General features: G+C 42.5%; 1 protein-coding gene across 3 annotated transcripts in view; it reads left to right on the top strand.

The window, feature by feature from the left end:
- lrba (LPS-responsive vesicle trafficking, beach and anchor containing) overlaps positions 1-21,102 on the top strand; it is a 176,545-nt gene that overhangs the window by 38,305 nt on the left and 117,138 nt on the right. For all 3 annotated transcript variants that reach the window (XM_076091417.1, XM_076091415.1, XM_076091416.1), the window contains exons 19-29: positions 72-153; positions 2,265-2,388; positions 2,504-2,696; positions 9,819-11,201; positions 11,315-11,523; positions 12,274-12,427; positions 13,067-13,247; positions 14,893-15,014; positions 15,642-15,749; positions 15,826-15,967; positions 16,349-16,703. In XM_076091417.1, coding sequence (XP_075947532.1) covers positions 72-153; positions 2,265-2,388; positions 2,504-2,696; positions 9,819-11,201; positions 11,315-11,523; positions 12,274-12,427; positions 13,067-13,247; positions 14,893-15,014; positions 15,642-15,749; positions 15,826-15,967; positions 16,349-16,703 — 3,053 coding nt within the window. The remainder of the gene's footprint in view (positions 1-71; positions 154-2,264; positions 2,389-2,503; positions 2,697-9,818; positions 11,202-11,314; positions 11,524-12,273; positions 12,428-13,066; positions 13,248-14,892; positions 15,015-15,641; positions 15,750-15,825; positions 15,968-16,348; positions 16,704-21,102) is intronic.

The following is a 21,102-nucleotide window of genomic DNA, read 5'->3' as shown; positions in this document are numbered from 1 at the left end:
TTTGTGTCTCTGTTATTGTTAAGACCGATGTGGATATTTATGACTTGAATCCCCTCTGTGTCCCCCGGTAGATTCTTACAGAGCAGATCTGCACTCAAGTGATCCATAAACAGCATCCGGACCCCGACTCCACTGTGAAGATTCTCAACCCACGTAAGTGCCTCCTCTGCGCCGCACTACTCTCCTAAATCATCTGCTGCAGCGTACCCTCTACATACCTATTGCTCCATACTGCACTAGAGGATATTCCCCACGGAGCTGTGCAATCGCTATATACAGTCAAACAAATGAACGACATAAATTTTGCAGCCAGAGGGTACTTTCATACAACTGAACCTCAGATGTCACGCATAATCCCGAGCATGAGGATGGTGCGAACACTTTGTGTGACAAATACTCACACATCTGCTGGTTTTATGGGAAGTCGGTATCATGTTTTGTGGGGATTGATTTGCATATAAAGAGTGATATATGTAAAGAAATTATGATGGAATTTAATTCAGTGTGAGAAAATATTATGTTTGTCTGCATTTAATACATTTACAGGAAATCTAGAGTTTGTTACATTTGCTTAAATCATATAACGTTAATACAGTATTTATATGTACTTTGTGGAGTAAATATTTAATGTTGCAATATTTTATTAGTTCATTTAAAAAAATAAAAATAAAATCTTACCGTAAAACTGATAAATCACGTTACTATTTTATAGTATTATTTTGTGATTAAAATGTTATTTATCATATAAGTAAACATAGATTTAGTAATATTATTTGAATTTACAATTTGTGTTTACAAATGCACACATACTCTGCATTTGTATGTATTACTATATACCTGCACATAACCAATCTGCATATTTATTTCCGATATTTTTTTTTCTATCAGTGCATCATTACTAGTAGACGGTGCATGCACATTTTTTCATATGCTGCAAGATAATGAGCTGAGACAGCGACTCCGGGCTTTGATCAGTGCTCCCATCTGATATTTTCAGGCCGTTACTTACCTCCAATTTCACGTCGACTCACAAAATCTTTCATATGTTGAAATGTTAAGTATTCGTTTCAGCTTAGAAAAGCAAACGTATCCCCCTTCTCTTCTATACTGGTGCTTCCACACATACGGGCACCTTTGTGCACACACTTGCAAAACAACTTTAATCAGTTTGAAATCCAAGCACTCGTTATAATCACAACCAAGGTTTACTTCCAACCAGCCTTAATCTGACAAGGTCCTGCTGTAGTCACACATTGATTATCTTAAGCCTTTGTTGTGTTAAAAACTCTCCGACCCAACCATCCTAGACAGGCGGTATATATCATAGAAACCTTGTATGGGTTTGTACACATGAGCACAGAACAGAGCGGTGGTCTGTTTCTCCTTTGCCGTGCATTCTCTTGATTTAATCTGCGACAAACTCCCAAAATGGCCCCCTGATTGCAGTCTTTAGTAACGTCAGAGCCAATCAAACAAACCGAGGAAGTACCGTTTCCCTCAAATTAACTCGAGGGAAGGGAACCAAGAGCAAATGGAAAAAAGAAGGGAATACGCCATCCCTCCATCCTCATTCCCGGTACATGCTGGGGTAATTTTCTGGCGGTAAAGGTTCAGCGACTCATAATTTGAGTGACTAAGGCGTAGAAACAACACAGCAGTCTGCCGGGGCAAGGGGGCATCGGTTAGCGCCAAGGTCTGAAGACACAAGTGAAATCCGAGCCCCGGCGTCTCTCCACTCAAAGTAAATGGACACTGACATTGTCTAGATAATTCATCTAAACAGTCAGTCTCTTTGGTTTAACCGAAGCCAAGCCTTCCAGAAGGGCCCGCAACTCTGGCTCTCTCCTTTGAAACAATACCAAAACCATTACAGTGTGATAAAGATCAATGGACTGGACTCTTTTTCTTTTCATTGTGCGCTGTTCTGTTTTTCTTACCACAGGCAGAGATTTTCAGGTGTGTTCAGGGAGCTAAGATAGTTTGTGACACAATGATTTGCACATGTTGAGACCAATGTTTGATTTAGTTGTTGATTTGTGCAGTTTCATTTCCAAGTAGAAGGCTGGATGTTTCCAAATCCAAACTTTTAATATCGTAATCCTTACTCCAGTATAATGTTTTTTTTGTTTTTTACAAAATGAGCAACGCATGAAAATACTTCTTATTCTGTTCAGAACGTATGTCTGTTTTCCTTACAACATTTACTCTTCATTTTTTGTTAAACTCAATCCTTTAACGGATTATGTTCCTGTTAATATTTCTAGAAATTCTGAAGATAATAGCTGCTCTGCTGAAGACCTCTCCCCCGTCCCCCGAGAGCATGGAGGTGCGCAAGGTCTTTCTGTCAGACATGATCAAACTGTTCAATAACAGCCGAGAGAACCGCAGGTAAGAATTCATACACTTCACAAGACGGAGAACTACATCTACACACCGGTCCACGCACTGTTTGCGCGCCAGTGGGATTCAGCACTACATATTCCCTGTACTTTTTTTGTTTCAGGAGCCTGCTGCAGTGCTCGGTGTGGCAGGAGTGGATGCTCTCTCTGTGCTTCATCAACCCGCAAAACAGCGAGGAGCAGAAAATCACAGAGATGGTGTACGCTATCTTCCGCATCCTGCTTTACCACGCCATCAAATATGAGTGGGGCGGCTGGCGCGTCTGGGTGGACACCCTGTCCATCACCCACTCCAAGGTCAGAGCACTCATTATATATATATATATATATATATATACACACACACACACACACACACACACAGGTCAGAGACAGCTTTGTTTATCCTCCTCTGTGGATCTTCTTCTATCTCCTCATCTGTTTCATTTTTACAGTTCTTTTTTTTGTGTTCCGTTTCTTTTCCTCCGTTTTAACTCACACACTCTTTATCTCTCTAGTAAACACACACACTTGCAGACACACACACTTGCACACACACTCACATCTTGCTTGAGTATTGTCAGCCTAAACATTCACCACATTACTGTAACCGTATCCCTCCTCCTCAGTTTGATTGCAGCCAAACGGACAGCAGTGTTCAGTCAGAGCCATCGGCTCTGTCACCCATATGTTTAGTTTGAATCTGACATAGTGCAATTCATCAAATCAGAAATTAGAGAGCATTATCGTCTGACCTCTCTAACTCGCAGCGTAGGCTAGCATTCTGGAATAGTAATTGGACCTGGCCTCTCCGTGCCCATCAGATTAAGCAATGGAACCATACAGTGATTATAATTTAAAAGCTAGTTTCAGTGTAAACCAATGGAAATGAGTCCACCAGCCCTTCCACTCGTTATTTATGTATAGTCTCTCTCTCTTTCACGTTGCACAGATAAAAATAAACTTCTGGCACTTCTTATTTCCAAAAGCTCAATTCAAAATACTGCTTAAGAAATTCACTGTTGATCATATTACGCTACTCTCTTCCAAAGCAATGAAGTAATAGGTTGGTGTCAGATTGTGGTCTGAGTTTTTTTTTTTTTTTTTTTTTTTTTTTTTTTTTTTAAAAGCCTGGCAGATTGAAGGCTGCGTTAAAGTACTTGTGATATGAGACGCTCCGCTGCAGCGTGGGCTGCAGTGAGCGTTGGCGTCCAGTAGGGGGCACAGACAGACTGCCTGGGATATGATCAATGACGGCGGCAGTTAGTACGATGGTGCGTGTTGCATGCTGGATGCTCTGAACCACCGATGTCTCTTCACACCTCTTCACACTGTAGAACTAACCGGCAATTAAAATACAGCGTGTTCAAATGAAAGGCTAAGGAAATGTTTCACATTGGCAGTCGAGGCCTGTGTTTGATGTAAGAGGGTCACAAAGATGAGGGCACAGTGTACGTGTACGTACAACAGCAGAGGTTTGCATACTTAACTATATTGTTCTGTCTTTTAACATTAACACTAAAACAATGTTGTAATCCCTCTGTTTAATATGCATCTTAAATTCCATTGCATTGTGAACAGTAACAGAAAAATATATATATAAATAATGTTAGAGTTAATTTAATATCATTCGGAGATATTAGCTAAACGTATATCTTTTTTTTTTTATACAAAGGATTTCGCTTCACCCTAAGTTGTTGTCCTTGTTTCTTCTCTTCATATAGCTGCAGAGTTTTGGGGTTTCACTTTGCAACGTAGCAAAGTTTCTAGTTTGGTGTTGTGCAGAAATGATCATATTGTTGTTTGTATACGACTCGCTGTAATTGCCTTTTTTCCCCCCATAATCACACGAGATTAATGCCGTTTCTTTCGTGCTCTAGTTACAATGCCCAGCACTCTTCTAACACATACAGTGTGTGTGAATAAACCCTTGCTCCTGTAAGATGTAAGATGTAAGATGCACAAACACACACTACAAATGCACGCTCCGCGCCGTGCAGGGACCCCGCCTGTGACTTGGATCGCTGCAGCGAGAGCAAGCCACCAAGATACATGCATCTGCTATAAAAAAAAGCTAAAGAAACTCAATTGCAATTTTATTGTCCCGTATGATAGATTTCCTGCCACCTTTGTAGCACCAAAGCTGTTTGTCACTGTTGCTCTCTCCTCCCACTGCTGCAGGGCTGTGTGTGTGTGTGTGTGCGCATGATTGTGTGTGTGCACCCGTGCGTCTGTGTGTGTGTGAATGTGAGTTACAAGGCACATTTTCTCTTTGCCCTCCTTTTCTCTTGGGCTCGAGGAAGCCCTTCTTTCCAAGCCCATTGAATATTCATCGGAACCGTGCGAGAACAATCAGAGAAACAAGGCCTCATAAATACAACCAGCCCACTGGGAGCCTCTTGATAAGTGCATATATGCATTCACAAATACACATTTGCCCCTTTCTCCCCTACATAGACATTATGAATTGGTTTGCCTTCGGTCAGCTGTGGTAAAGTTGTCAGTTTGACATGTGTAAGGTAATGTGCCTCACCTTGCTAGTTGAGGCAAGTATCTTTGTTCTGCATTTTCTTTTAATGCGTTATTGTGTTTTGTGTGTCCATAGTTTTCATTAGCTCCATCAAGGAGGTAATGAGGTTTGGTTTGTTGGTTTGTTGGTTTGTTTGTCCGAGTTGCGGGGCAGATACACTCATTATTGTTAACTGGATGGAAAATATGGAAATGAAAACGGTCTTTGCTGGGGGTCTACGCTCTCTGAGTGCCTCTTCTAGTTGTTGCATTCAAGGCACGTTTTGTTATGTAGACTGTGTAGTTTTAACAGTACAACAGTTTTATTTCCTATTTCTTTCCATAGTTCATGGCATTTGCTCACATTATTGGCTTTACAAAACTAGATTAAAATCTTGACTTATCTTTTGTGTATAACAGTGAACTGGAACCATATTTGGTATCTTTTTTCTGGTATCTGTTTTTGTACAGTCATACCAATTTGTAGGTGTACAAATGTTTATTTGAGCCTTTCTGGGAACTGTGGAGAGACTTGATTTGTGATTGGCTCCAATTGTCTTTTATCACTGTCCTACTTCAAAGTCAGATTCTTCTTGTTTAGTTTTATTTAAAGCATAGAGGAAACAAGAGGCACTAAGACCCTGGTTGTGATTTGTTAAAAAAAATAAATGAGAGAAATCTATGTGCACTTTGTTACTGTGTGTGTGTGTGTGTGTGTGTGTGTGTCTGTGTCTGTCATTAGAAAGTAAGTATATCTGCGTAAGCATCGCTCTGAATAGACAGATGTTCCTGCAGGTGGGCACGCTGACTCAACAGCCCTCCTGCGCTCAGCACACACACCCACCCAAGGTGCCCCTTGTCCATCTCTACACACAAATCAGTTTGAGAACGAGGAGATCTCCAAAAGAACGACATCGGGGCGTGAAGGTTCCTCCGCCCTCCAGACTCCCACTGTCGGCTAACTTCACTATACCCGCCAGTTGTTTTAGCACAAAGATAAATACGAACTGAGCAAACAGATCTTTGACCAAATACAACATACATTTTGAGTTGGTCATTTTACAATCATGTTTAGAAGTTGAGCATATTTGGAAGAATTTAGTTTAGTTGCAGCTAATCACCATTTTTGTGTTCATTGAGAAATGCAGAATAGTTTTGCCATGCAGCTTTTGCCCTCTGTGGTTTTTGAGACATTACACACAAGCTGTGAAGAGTTTCAGAGAGATGCATTGACAAGTGGACAAAGGAAGGAGAAAGTGAGAACATTGAAAAGCCAATGCTAGATAATAGCCATGCATCAGGAGCTGTCTCTGCTATACAGTAGCCAATCCTCAGGACATCAGTTTGATCTTTCATCTTGTAATTCTTGCAAAGATATTTGTCTCAAAGTGAAATAATTAGCTGATGGAAACCTCATGAATTTGACTGGTTGGCTTAAAACTATTAGTGTACAGCAGGGGTGTCAAACTCATTTTCACTCCGGGCCACATCAGCATCATGGTTTCCCTCAAAGGGCCGGTTGTAACTGTAAGACTGTATAACTGTAACTACTCCTAACATATTGTTAAATAACTGTCTCTGCTTTTGATTATTATTTATTCAAGTGTAAAAATATTGTACATGCAGTTATATAGATGAAAAATGATATTTAAGCACATTTCTGTTATTATAACATAAATAATTTTAATTTAGGGTTAAGAAACCCACATTACTCTATCAAAGATCAAACTTTTAAAGAAAATAACAAAGACAAATATCATCAAACACAAGTTATTACATTAACTTTGTTCAAAGCTATTTTTGTCACCTCTCTGCATCACTAATGTCCCTCCCTGCCGTCGTCCCGTGCATGGCAGCTACATCCAATTTTTCTCTTCGTGGACATTTTGGGATTATTTGTCGATCTTTTTCAACTCAATCACTTGTTGGAAACCCGCTTTACAGGCTGTTGCCTCTCCTGTCCACCTGTTGTGATAGTTTTAAGTCAGTACACAGACAACATGCGATCTCATAATTTCAACTTTCTATCTCATAATTTCGACCATGGGGATACTTTTATTTTCAAGTCTAACTTTTAATTTTTTTTTCCAAAATAAAAAAACAACTTTTTTATTTTTATTTTTTGCTGGCGGATTTGCGGGCCACATAAAATGACGCGAGCCTTGAGTTTGACACCTGTGGTGTACAGTATCCGATAGGACCTTTGTGCAAGCTTGTCTTCTTATGGTTGTGATAGAAATTACAGATAAAGTCTGTATCTATATCACTGGATCAGATTTGAGGAGAAAACCAGGAAGAAAAATGTTTTTACAGCGAGTGAGAACGGAAGATATTGCGAACAAGAGTGAAAACCACCCAGCCAGCACCGCAGTAGCAGATGACATTGATTTTGGAGGAGGAATTGCATTTAGCTAATCGGATTAGAGCCATGCTGCCCTCCCCATTTCCCCTTTGTTTTGTGGTCTCTCTCCATCTATTTATCTAAATGGGGACTCCCAGGCTCCGACTGCGGGGTCTCCCAAGATCAGCGCTCTGCCACGCTGACCCTCACCAAACAGGTTGTGGTGTGGGGCCTCTGCTTATTCCAGATCAGTTACACAGCACAGACATGGGGACAATGGAAGGTCTCTATTCTGTATAGATTGTTGTGTAAATATGATATGAGAGATGCATTTTATTGTTCATTTTTCAAAAGTATTGCGTGAGGTGAAACTACAGAAACTTTCCGTATTGAAGTATTGCAACGTCTTCTTGTTTATGATGTCCCATCTATTCCAATGCACTTCGAGTCCCTTGTATGATGCGGCCGTGCTGCGCCCAGTTAATACCATGTTACCTGTCACATTAGAAAAGCCCACCATGTTTTTGTACATTACCATAACATTTTCCCATACCCCACTGAGGCCAGGCCGAGTCATGGAGTAGAATGAAATTAGATTAGATCAGCGCTGATGTCTTAGCCACCCAAGGCAGTTTCTATATATTGTAGCAAGGCTAACCGCTCTTTTAAAAACCACAGAGACTTATACTACCTCTAACGGTAACTGGATCTGTTACAGAGCCCCATTTAAGGCCAGCACACATCATCTTAATGCACAGACTGCATCCTGGATCTATGACGTTATGTTCTGCACCGCTCTCCCGCGGAATTTCCAAAGCAGCGCACTCTGGATGCAGCCTTTTAAATTGCTAAAAATGCTAAATGTCAAATTTAGCTCAAACTAATGGGGTAGAAGGTCTTGCTGTGTGTGATCGCTGGGGAAGAGAGAAAGAGACGGACTACTGGCGCATTTAGAACAGGTTGTGCACTCTGAAAACAGCTATGGATTACCAATCACTGCCTCCCACTACAGAAGATTAATGAGCACCCGTGTAGCAGGCTAATTTAGAACAATAACGCCTAATTAATTACAAATAATCAGCTTCTTTCTTTCCCTTCCCATTCTTCCACTCTCCATGACTCACTTTCTTCCTCTTCCTCCTTTTTTGCAATTTCTTATTTTTTTTCCTTCCTTTTGATCTCTGGCTTTCTCATTTTCTTTCTCTCTCTCCTTCTGTCCAAATAGCCTAAGGCAGCAAAGTGGGTCTAGTCCCCCCCCCCCCCCCCCCCCATTCCACCACCAACCCATCTTTGACTTTCTGTCCTCCAAGCCCAGTGATTAATGCCGGGTCTTAAATTAGGCGTGGGAGGATTTGCCGATGCTGGACACGCACTCAGCACAGCTAGCAGACACACACTAATAGTATCTACTGCTAATCTATGACTGCTTACATGGATGGGCTCTTCCTCAAATGCCACTGCAGACCATTGTCGATATAGACTAGTAGTCTAGTCTCCCCTTATCAGATGTAAGAAGACTGATGGAGGTTAATAGGCCGTGGGCAACTGCACATAGGAGAGAGGAAAAGTTTTAAATATGGCACGGTTAACCACAAATGGTCCCAGTGGTTAGATGCAGTAATAAGCTCTCAACTAAAGAGCATTTTGAGAATATTTCCCCTCCATAATGTAATGTTTCCAGATGAAACCGGGTGTTGGTGCACGATATGACTCATGGAGAGATAATTCAGTTAAAAGGCTCACAGTGTGAACCGATAGATGGCAGTTTGAGATAGGGAGGGTTTATTTGATGAGGCGGGAAGATATGTGATGGCATGTGTTGGAATTTTTTATGTATAACTACTGTAACATGAGATAATACAACGAACATGTACTTTTAACTAACATAGTTAGGCAACATTTCATGATGCCTTCTCTGTATTCTCAAACAAAAACATAATTACGATCTTTACATACATTTTTCCAACAATTTTACAAAAACTACACTTACAGGATAATCTCTGTTTAAAGCAATTTTGGTCTTGTTTTTGTAGTTTTGGCTATACGTCCTATTGGTAGTAACAAAATGATCGTCACCAAGTTATATGTTGAAATCTGGGAACACAGCAACTTAAACAAGTTTGATGGAGCAAGAAACACAAGCTGTTAGACGATCATTAAGGTTTTAAACAAACCCCCAAGTTAGCCAAACTTGTGTGGTTGTCCCCGTTTAACATCCATCACAGTTGTCAGACTGACTTCCTGGTTCCACTTTTATCTGCTGTATTAATTGCAGTTGTGCACTTAGGTCGTTGCATAGTAAAAACCTTTCAGGTGCTCTCGCAATAAAGTAGTGTTAATATTCATCAAAACTGTTTTGTTTACAACTTATTTGATCATCTTACTTCTCGTTTCTTGCTCGTCGGACTTCATTTGAGCAATGTCACTGTGTTCTCATGTCTTGGCAATTACTTTGGTAAATACAATGTTATAAGTCATTGAAATGATGGCCAGAATACAAAAATAAGACCTAAATTGTCCTTCGATTGGAGAATAGACCAATTGGGTAGATTGGTGCCACCATTTGAACACATCCTCTTTTGTGTTTGCAGGTCACCTTTGAGCAGCACAAAGACAATCTGTCCCGTATGTTTCGTCAGTACCAGCATCAGGAGTCCGCAGGCTCTCTGAGCACACTCCGAACCATCTCTGGCGTCAGCCAAAGCTCGGAGACCATGGATTGTGTCAACGGGCCACCGGCAGAGGAGACGGCTCCTTCCACTGTCATTGAGCTCACAGTGGACGAGCTGTCCCAGAAGTCCCCCGACTCGGCTTCTCGTTCCACCGTCACTTCCAGCCAACCGGAGGCTGCTGGTGGAAGGAGAGACGCATCCATCACCATGTCCAACATCCTGGCCGGCGCAGAAGAAGAAGAAGAAGAGCAGAAGTTGGTTCAAGAGTCTTCCAAGACAGGATCAGGTGATGATGGAAAAGAGACTGAAGCTACTGTGACACAAAAAGACGATACAGAGGAACAGAGCGAAGAGACCAATAAGCAGGAACCAGTGACTGAGGCTTCCACTGACAAGAACACTGATGATATACAAACACCAGTTAGCGACCAGGCTGAAACAGATGACACAAAAGCAATGGAAGAGGTTAGAGACTCTGCGAGTGATGAACCACCTGTACCAGATGATGAAAAATCTGAAGCTATCAAAGGTGAATCATCAAACTCCATGACAGAAGACTCTTTGAATGAAGCAGATGTAGAACCGCCAGTGGTTTCAGGACTAGAAGGTAAGGCTGACCAAACGTCCCCCGAGGCTGCGGCCCGTCTGGAGAACAGCGAGCTGGGTGGAGCCTCCGTCTTCAACGAGGACCTGGTTGACATGTCCTCCGTCAGTGACCAGATCCTTTCCAGTGATGCTGATGATAGCAAAGGGGAGTCTTCTTATGCTTCAGCTGCTGCCGCAGATGAAGGGGAGGTAGGACAAAAGGACGATAAACACGGAGAGGGTGAAGACAAGAAAGATGATCAGGAAGGTCATGAGATGAAGACGGACGCGGACAAGGATGAGAAGCGGGAGGTTGGAACACAAGAGAGTGAAACTGAAGAGAAACGGGACAGTCAGACTCCTCCAGCTGAAACACCTGAACAAAGTGTGACAGAACCAGCCAAAGAGGAAGCTAAAGAGGAACAGTCTTCCTCTGCAGACCAGCAGCCCTCCGACACCACAGCGCCCTCTGCAGGCCAGGAGGTTACAGCAGCATCAGACTCCACCTCACCTAGCCAGCCTTCAGAGACCACCGACACCAGTGAACAGGGCGCTTTGTCCGCTTCCGCGGACGGGACCCCCGCCGCCTCCATCTCTGACACCCAGAAGAGTGCAGACTCTGTCAGCAAGACCAAAGAGATCAAAATTGCCAGACTAGATGTGTCCAATGTGGCCTTAGACACAGATAGACTTGAATTGAAGGAGACCTCTACAACAGTACGCATCTTTTTCTCTACTTTTGATCCTTCAATACATTATGTTGTATGAATCTGATCGGTTTCAGTTCCAACCCCTTATGTTAACGTTTATTGTGTGGTGTCTCTCTGAAGGAAACAAGCCAAGGCCAGCCGGCGGCGGCGGCGGCGGCAGCAGCAGCAGCAGCAGGAGGGTCTTCAGGTCAGCAGAGAGAAGGCAGCAGCACTTCGGCCCCTCGATCCACCATGTTTCGTATCCCAGAGTTCCGCTGGTCCCACATGCACCAACGCCTCCTCGCTGACCTGCTCTTCTCTATTGAGACAGATGTCCAGATGTGGAGGAGGTAGGGTAGCAATCCGCTGACTTTGCTGCTGCTTTAGCTTACAACTATATTTTGTTAATTGATTAATGGAATAGAGATTTATTGGCATTGTGTGCCTCTGAGGAGCAGACACGAGATCCCATCTCACAAGCCTTCTCCTAATCAAGTGGTGCCTGAAAGAGTCTTTGTTTTGTCACAGAGAAGGTTTCACTCCTGATTTTTGCTTACTTCACATTATAAACTGTATAATATGCCATGTTTCAAAATGAGGAATTTCTTTATGCATATTTACACATTTAAAGACAAAAATATATATATTTTTTGTAGTAGCCATAATCTTTACACAAACATTACATTAAACTAAAAAGCAAGTCTCTCGGGATACTTTGAAATTCATGTCGCATTGAGGACACTTGATGAGGTGTAGACCAAAGCGCAAATGTTTTCATAAAAGATGGGATATGTAGGATATTTTTATCCTTGAATATTAGCATTTAAAGCAACTTAGAACAATCGGATCTCTGTATTAGTTACAGTAGAGCAAATACTGTGATAACTCGTGCTACTTTTCTTCTATTCTATATTTAAGTTTCTCGATTTTTGTAGTTCTTTTTTCTTTTAATTTCTTGTACTATGTTTATTTCAACACCAAAGCAAATTCCTTGTATGATTAAATCTACTTGACAACAAACCGGATTATGTTTCTTCTACTTGTCACATTCTACGTTGTGTTTCGTTAACAAAGCAATCTGTTTGTTCTCCTCCTCTCAGTCACTCCACAAAGACCATTCTGGACTTTGTGAACAGCAGTGAGAACGTCGTGTTTGTCCACAACAGCATTCACCTCATCTCCCAGGTGGTGGACAACCTCATCATGGCTTGTGGAGGCATTTTACCTCTGCTCTCTGCTGCCACCTCTTCCTCTGTGAGTCTCCTCGTGTGTGTGTACGTGTACTTAACCACGGCTGTATATATATAGTTGATGGCTCCAGTCGCAGGAAGTTATCCATCCAGATTGACCTTTTCCACAATCACATTAGCCCACCGTTAGCTGCCTCCTAACATTGTTAGTTTGTTTTTGTGTTGCCTCATCTCAGTGGCTCTCTTACATGATTCTTTGTCTCTGTCAATGCCCGGTCTAAGACACAGGTTGAAGTTCAATCCCATCATAATTCAGTTGTGTCTGGCCTATAACAAAATGAAGACTGAATTTGTTTTTCCCCGTTGTATTATGTTCATGTTTTTGAGAAACATTGTTTACATGGCAAGTCATTTTATAGTTGAAAGTAACTGTACAATTATTTGATCAGTTTTCTTATACAAGTGCATTTTTTTTACTTTTCTCTACTTGTATGTTACCACGGCATTCTTTAGATTAATTTTTTTTCTTTTCATGTATTTTTAAAGCTAAATTATTGTTTATTGTTACTCTATCGATAATAGCGTTTGAAATCAACCTGTATTTAATCCATACTGAATGAACAGTTGAATTATGTAAAGAGGATGTTCTACGATTACTTATCCTTTTTAATTACTTTGTGAATGTTCCTCTTTCTACTCCCAGCACGAACTGGAGAACATCGAACCATCCCAAGGCTTGACGGTGGAGGCTTCAGTCACCTTCTTGCAGCGCCTCATCAACCTGGTGGACGTTCTCATCTTTGCCAGCTCCCTCAACTTCACCGAGATAGAAGCTGAGAAAAACATGTCGTCGGGAGGCATCCTCAGACAGTGCCTTCGCCTCGGTACGCACGCTGATGTTTTTGCTTTGTTCCTTTTCCCCGTCACTCGGTCTACTTCCTTTATTTTAATAGGCTCATGCATTCTTTTCCTTTTTGTCTAGCCGTCCTTCTACTCGTCTGAATTTCCGTCTTTTATCTCCCCCTTTCACAGAGCCCTCTGTCCTCCCCTGTTCATCGATCCACCTCATATCAGCCGGCAGTAGCTTCTTGTATTCGCCTCAGTCATGGCTCCCTGTAGCCTTTTTGACCCTCCCTTCTGTGTTCCCTCTTTCTTCTCTGCCGTCTTCCTCTCCATCTCCAGCCGCCGCTCTCATTCCCTCTCCTCTTTCACTCTGCTCGTATCGGCACTCTCTTATCTTGTTATTATAACCCCACTGCATGGCAACACTCTAAAATGGCTGCTATCATGATATAGTGAGTTCTACATAATGGCCTTGGCTGCACTGTACTGCAGCGTAGCCCGAGGCCTTTTTCTGCCTTCTGTTCCAGGCTATTACAGTTTCCTCTGACAGCATCAGAAGCCAAGCCACGCTTGAGCTGAATAAAAGATATTGCAATTCCTGCATTATTCATTTTATGTGGTGCACCTTTTCAGCAAACACGGTTCAACACACACATACACACAGACTCACTCATAGTGGAAGTGGTGCAATACTTTCTACACTGATTTAAATAATTTCTTTGTGCTTTGTTCCGTATATGTAATGGTGCATATTATACGCGATCAGTTTTTACTTTTAGATTCTCATTACAGTGAAGTATACAAACAAAAAGGCTTTTAAAAAATGCGAACTTGTTTTACAAAGAGCTCAGAAATGATCAGTATTGTTGCCGCTGTTGGGGTTTTGCTGGAAAGTGATACCAGCGTACTACAGGTCCAGTTTTAGAAAGCAGCCGTTATGAAATGAATATTTGATGAGGTATGCGCTCCCCATTGCTGGCACCTAATCTGATTTTGGAAGACTGTAACAAGGTTTTAGCATCTCCACCCCTGCCTCCCCCTCTCTTTTTATAAATGGTCGTATGAAAGAGTAGTCCTAATGGAAAAAGCGAGCCCATTTCCAGACGGAATAATTCCCTCCTTCGTAATCTAAATGGCTCAGAGTTAACATTTGTCAGTTGTCAAGTACAGAACGGCGGGGGTTGGGAGGGGCTCCAACAGAGAGCGGCACATTAGATTACAAATGGTAAACGTGCCAGTTTTGAACCCACATAAAGTTGTCGGACCACAAGATGTTTTTGCGACAAAGGTCGTATTTTGCCGCCTAGTCAGCATGTGCACACCCTGGCAGTGTCATTTGTTATGGGAGCTGCACACAGTGGCTGTGATTCAAGAGCACACCCTTGCACTGTGACCTCGGGAGGAGAGGTGGAGCAGGGAAGAGTGAACGATGCTGCCAGAGTTGGCCAGAGCACTGACCTTGTCATGGCCCCACTTTTTCTCCTTTTGTTTTTGTCTCTCTCAGCTGCTGCTGTTGTGGTTTTCTCAGTTTATAAGCAGAAATGTTCTTTTTTAAATTTTTTTTAATTTTTATTTATTTTTATTTATTTTTGTAAGGGATTTCAACATAATCCTTCCACATATTACTCTGAAAATGATTTTATTTACATGATGTCTCATCATATCTCTTTCTACATCTCTCCTCAGTGTGTGCTATGGCAGTGAGAAACTGCCTGGAGTGTCAGCAAGCCCAATTTAAGCATGGCGCAGAGGCCTCAGCACGCGGCTATAGCACTGCGATTGGACCGTCCACGTCTGCAGCCGCACAGGCAAGTAACCAAAATCATCCGCTCACTTCATTATCTTGCACATTTTGTTCAACGTCCTCTGCTGTTATTAGATGCGTACAATTGTTTCCCTTAAAACACAAAACAACATTATAATCTCAGCAACCTACTCTCACTCTACTGGAGGTTTTTTTTCCACACTTAAAAATAGCTGAACCTTCCTTTGCCCTTTTCCTGTACTCGATAGTAAACCAGGAGGAGTGTTTGTCCTTTGTCCTGCTCACCAACAAAAACCAAGTGCTATTGCATTAGCTCATATCTTATTGAATTACCAAACTGGTTGCTATTTCTGACACTAGACGAGGCCTTTTGTCATTGCCCCTTTGATTTGATACAGTGACTTCCAGTAAAGTCATGTTGCTCTTCCCTGAACCGGGTGTTAAAGCTCATTTATAATGCAGTGGCTCTATAGAAAAGCCATTATGTTAAGGACATGATCCCAGGAGGGATAGCTTCTCTATCCTGTGAAACCTTACCCTACTCCATGAAGTGCACATGGATTAATAAGCATCCTGATTGGTGTAAGCGTGCAATGTGCTGCTCGCACTTTGCTTTGAGATTATAATACATTTCTTTGGCTAATGGTTTGATTTTCATGCACGCATGCAGAGTCCTGTTGATGCAGTGACCGGTGGGATGTCTCCAGTCAGAGAGCTGGACCGGCTTCTACAGGACATGGACATTAACCGCCTCAGGGCGGTCGTCTTCAGAGATATCGTGAGCACAGCACACTGATGAATATGACTGCTTTTTGCAGATGACACAGATCGTTTAGTGTGTTTGTTTGTTTCAGGAGGACAGTAAGCAGGCTCAGTTTCTGGCGCTTGCTGTTGTCTACTTCATCTCAGTCCTCATGGTGTCCAAGTACCGCGACATCCTGGAGCCCCACAATGACAAGAAACGCCCTCAGCGATCCCAGTCAGCCAGGAGCACAGGTATACAGCTGCTCCAAAGAAGAAAAATAAATCATAAAAATATGTATCTTTTCGGGTAGATGATGCTGTAATGCTTTCTGCCTTTAACCCCTAAATACAAAGCTTTGTCTAGAGTACTTAAGACATCCTTTTAGATTCGTCATTTGAATCATTGTTAGAGGCTGTTAAATCTATGTTTCACTACACAGTAATAAACTATAAAATGAGAAAAATTAACTAAAAAAATAAGCAGAAATTAGTTTTGTCTTGTTTTTTTCTTTGATATTCACATCATGACCAATTTTGGGTGTCCCAAATTCAAGATTGGGAACCACTGCAATTAATCTCTCATTTGACATTGCTTTATTGCTCATTTCTTCTTTATTATATGTGTCTTCTTAGATAGCGGTGCCATTTCTGGTGGACTAGAAGTGGAGAATGGTGTCTCTCTCCGGCGGTATGATTCCGGCATCGGTGATGACCACACCTCGACCGCCGCAAGCGAGGCAGACCTCTCATCCTCTGGCGTGACTCACGGTCCAGACGCCATCTCAGAGGCCCTGTCCACACTGTCTTCCGAGGTCAGACCTTCGCTTCCTGCCGATTCAAAGGGCAAGAATGTGAAGGACATTCTGCGCAGCCTAGTGAGCGCTCCAGCTGATCTCATGGTGGATCCAAGTCTGCTGCCACCAGCGTTTCTAGGAAGTTTGGGCGACGCGGCCAGAGAATCATCACTACAGTTCCGCTCCTTTGATAGGTGAGGGCTCCGGTTCAAACATGCACACATACTATCGTACTATTTATAGAAAATCATGTTTTTCGGCCATGCAAATAGGGGATTGTGGGAAAGATATCTGGACTATAATTCCTCCGGTGCACACCTGACAGCTTCGTCAGGTTCTCAAGAGCCCATATGGTGCAAATACGCAGTTGATTCTCAAGCTTCACAGTTGACAGTTTTATACCATTTATCCCGACATAACCGCAGGGGTCTTTTGAAAGTCAGACCTTGAAGACATCTCAGCTTGGTACCCTTAGAGGAGGTGGATCATGAAAAGACATTCTGTTGCAGAAACCTCTTTGAACTGGGGGGGGGGACTTAGTCTCTGACTCTTTCCTCCTTACTCCCATTGTTGTTTCTTTGAGCTGTTGATGTAGGTGCTCATCCCAAGCAAACCGCCATACAAAGAAACTGTCTTATGGAAAACAGGAGACATGTCTTGGATGAAGAGACACAGAAACGAAGCTGGCAGGAAGCTGCTTCTTTTCACCCTGTCACTGATATTTAACGACTTTCTTTTTCATCTCTCCTGCTGCTCGTCTCCCCCTGTCTAACATTTGAACCGTTATCCCGTTTCTGGCATAAATGCATAATTTGCATTACCCCTGGAGGTGCAGTGGTAAACAGACAGGAGTAAGACTTCAAAAGCGGAGCCTGGTACAGAAGCCACAGACGGGCCCAGGTGAGAGAAGATGGTCACCGGTCTGGTTTGCATTTGGAGCGTTAACTCCGAGACAGACATTCACAAACGGCAGAGGGGGGGGGGGGAAGAGGGTGGTAGAGAGAGAGAGAGAGAGAAAGAGAGATGGGTGAAGGGGGAGAAAGAAGTCTCAATGGGGGTGATATCAAGTCAAGGTTCTCATGTACTGAAGAAAACATTTCTCCGTTTCTCTCTCTCTCTCTCACAAACACACTTAGTCAGTCCGCCTACCCCCAACTGTGGGAATTCCACGGCATCTCTGTGATCGCGTGTCTTTATCTGAGGAATGCTTTGTCAGGTCTCAGGGCGCTCCTCATATCAGGGGGATTAGACTGGCTCCTGTCCGCTGAGCACACTCAGTAGGAAGAGAGGACGTCAGGAGAGCTGGAGAACATAGACTAACAGCTTGCTCGTAGCCTATGGGAGCCTCTTCATGCAAGGTATACAGCCCAGGCTCCCTTTTAAGATAGAATAGAAGCCTTTCTGAGGGTGTCAACACATGAACACATAGCAGGGCTGTAACTGATACTTATTTTATCAGTTGAAGCATAAGGTAGCCAATAAATATATATATATTCTTTTTTCCATGAAAATGCACCAAAACCAACAGTACATTTGTTGTCTTTTTTTCTAATAATTTCCAACTCTGTCTGGCTCTCAGCCCAAGCACATTGCTTCTTACTTAGGATGTAAATCTTCAAAAAAGGGGTCACGAATATGTACTTTTTAATAAAAATAAAAGGCAGAAAAATTAAATCTACAATACAACCTTACTCATCCTTAATCTATTTTCAATTGATTGAGTTTATGAAGTACGAAAATGTTATGAAAAAATATACAATTTCCCAGAGCCCACAGCGGCTTCTGTGAATTGTTCATTTTGTCCGATCAACAGCATTAGATTGATATACAACAGAGAACAATTTGCAAATCTTCACATTTCGGAATTCTGAACCAGCGACTGTTTGGCATTTTTGCTTGATGAAAATTATAATCAAAATGTCATTTTTTGGCAACTTAGTGAATTGACTTGACTGTGTCAGTACTTAATATATGCACACGTTCAAGCCATCCTTCCACCCATCTTCTCGATGTTCCCTCATTCGAAGACCTCACCACTGAGGTGTCAAATTATTTAGATGGTTCTTGGTTCAAAACTACCTTACTCTCCATATCATTCGCTGGCTTTACACCTATATTTATTCCCTTATCTCCTGAGGTTACCACCCTTTATCAGCCCGCTGTCTCTAGTCCTTACACTTACCAATTCTACCTACCACGCATGCAGACATGCTGTGTTTATTATCTTGTTGTAATGACTCTATCACTGCTCAGCATCTCCCACTAACCAGTAACTCTCCCAGTGACACCAGTACAAGCCCTAGCTGATATTCTACACTGACATCGCCTGCCTGAGCGTGGCAAACTTTCCACTTGCCCAGAGGGCAGGATTTACGACACCAATGTATGACAGAAGCTGGGATCCCCCAGATAAAAACTGTGGGGTTGGTCAGGGGGTGAAGTACCCTGACTGATTTATTGACTACTGGAGACCTGCTGGGTTTCTCCCATCCATTTCTCAGCCATGCCCCTGTTATGACAGCCAGTCTGCAAATATTTGCTGACACAAACCAGAACTAAACAGTGTCATTGTACAAGCCGGTGATTTAGACTGCATGGTTCGGCAGAATATGTGCGTGTTAGACACTGGGATATACATGGTGCGGTTGTTTGCATTCCTGGCAGAAGACCCTGCATGCATGTTGGAGTTGACGTGCAGATGAGTTGTGTTGATGCTGAAGTGTTGTTAATGTACTGCTTAGGAAGAGGGTTAGCATGTCGGACACAAACACAACGGAAAGAGTGAAAATCCAAAAGCTACAGATTACCTCAGCCAATTTTTTTTTATGCAAACACTTCCAGGATAAGAGAGAGAGGGTTTGCACACCAGTGCTGGAGAGGTGCTGACCACAGCCACAGTACAGTTGAGAAGAAAAATGGTCGCACACTCGAAATGCAAAAAGACCTAGATATCCAAGACAGGCATGTTGATACGTTGGTAAATAATTAAATTCTGAAATGAAACTGAAAAATTATTTTAAAAAGGCTATGATAAGGATATCTGCAGGAGTAGAAAACTTCAAAGTAGAATGATACATATTGGCGCAATGGTAAATTAAAATTTTCAACTGTAAATCCCACTGGAAACCCAAATAACAAATTATATCACTTACAGCAAAAGTATTTTAAACTTGCATTGAGAAAAACAAGGCTTAACACATTCATACACCTGCACATACATATACGATTACATAAGTATGTACATGCATATCAACACATTGCATTAGGTATATAACTAACAAAATATAACCTTTTTCTGCCCCTTGTTCTACATAAGTAACATCCAACGATTGTATTTCTGATACAAACGCCATAAGCAGTGCAATATGCTCACACACTCACAAACACACGAAAAACATTGAGACTCTGCTTTTCTCATACCTGTAGGTCCCAGTTGCTCCCCTCATTAATCACTCATGTCATCAAGTTAATGCCCCTCCCACACCAGCCATCATCATCCAATCACAGCTTGGGATGCCGTGGACTTGATCACACTTGATTTGAAAGTGTGAACATGCAAATGTTTCTGTGTGAATGTTAACGAATAACATTCTGAACATTAACATACACACGGATGTACACTCTTCCCTCACAAGAGTTGGCTCAGTTACTACTCTAGACTAGAGCATGTTTTTTTTCTACACACACACACACGCACACACACACACACACACACACACATTCTCGCACTTGTTTTACCTGAAATAGCAGAGATTACTGGAATCACAGTGTTTACCACACTTATCCATTGTGTGTTAAAGCCTTTAAATAATGCAGCCTCAGCCCAGCACACACACACACACACACACACACGCACACGCACGCTGCCCTGGGCTCCTGTTTGTGGGTTGAGTGGGGCCGCTGACGGCTGATTAATCGACTGGGGCGGCCCACTCATGATAAGTGTGGCTAATGACCTGCTGAATAATTCACTGGGCCTTTGCAGAACAGATGGAAGGCCAAACACATACACGGACGGATGTTCACTGGCAGACTCGCACACACTTGTGCACTTGTCTGTGCGCCCATATGCATATATTCAAATATTTTTGGACACTTTCACGCACACGCTCCCTGCACACAGCAGGGGGCCTCTGTCTCCCTCCCCTGCTGTTGACAGTTGGGGTGCTTCACGTCAGCGCCGCCCTTGTTTCCTGATACCACCATCCAGCCCGCTCTCTATCAGAACAGAGAAAAAGTAACCAGAAACTTTTCTCTCCACTCTCTCCTGGCCGTACATTTTCAGTTTGTGTTTTTATTTCAAACACAACTGTAAATCCCTCTGGCCTTCGTATGCAGCTCTATTATTCTTAAATCATACATCACTTGAAGCAAAGTTCAGCTGTCAGGGTTCACAGTAACTTTTAATAGATCTGATCACCTGCCTTAAATCAACTGAGAATAGCGTTTGATACTGCAGCCAGGTATCTGTCTGCACCACAGGGAGCCATACCCAACTCTCCTCGTGTGTGTGTGTGCATGAAAGTGTGCATAAACACTAACTCCGGGAGTATGCAGGAATGTATTGTATGTTAGCTCTTGTGTCCGTATGCT

Source organism: Anarhichas minor, unplaced genomic scaffold, assembly GCF_050575085.1.
Source record: "Anarhichas minor isolate MPS153535 unplaced genomic scaffold, ASM5057508v1 ptg000014l, whole genome shotgun sequence".
NCBI classification, from domain to species: Eukaryota; Metazoa; Chordata; class Actinopteri; order Perciformes; family Anarhichadidae; genus Anarhichas; species Anarhichas minor.
The sequence above is the reverse complement of the archived record's forward strand: the minus strand, read 5'-3'. Positions and strand labels throughout refer to the sequence as shown.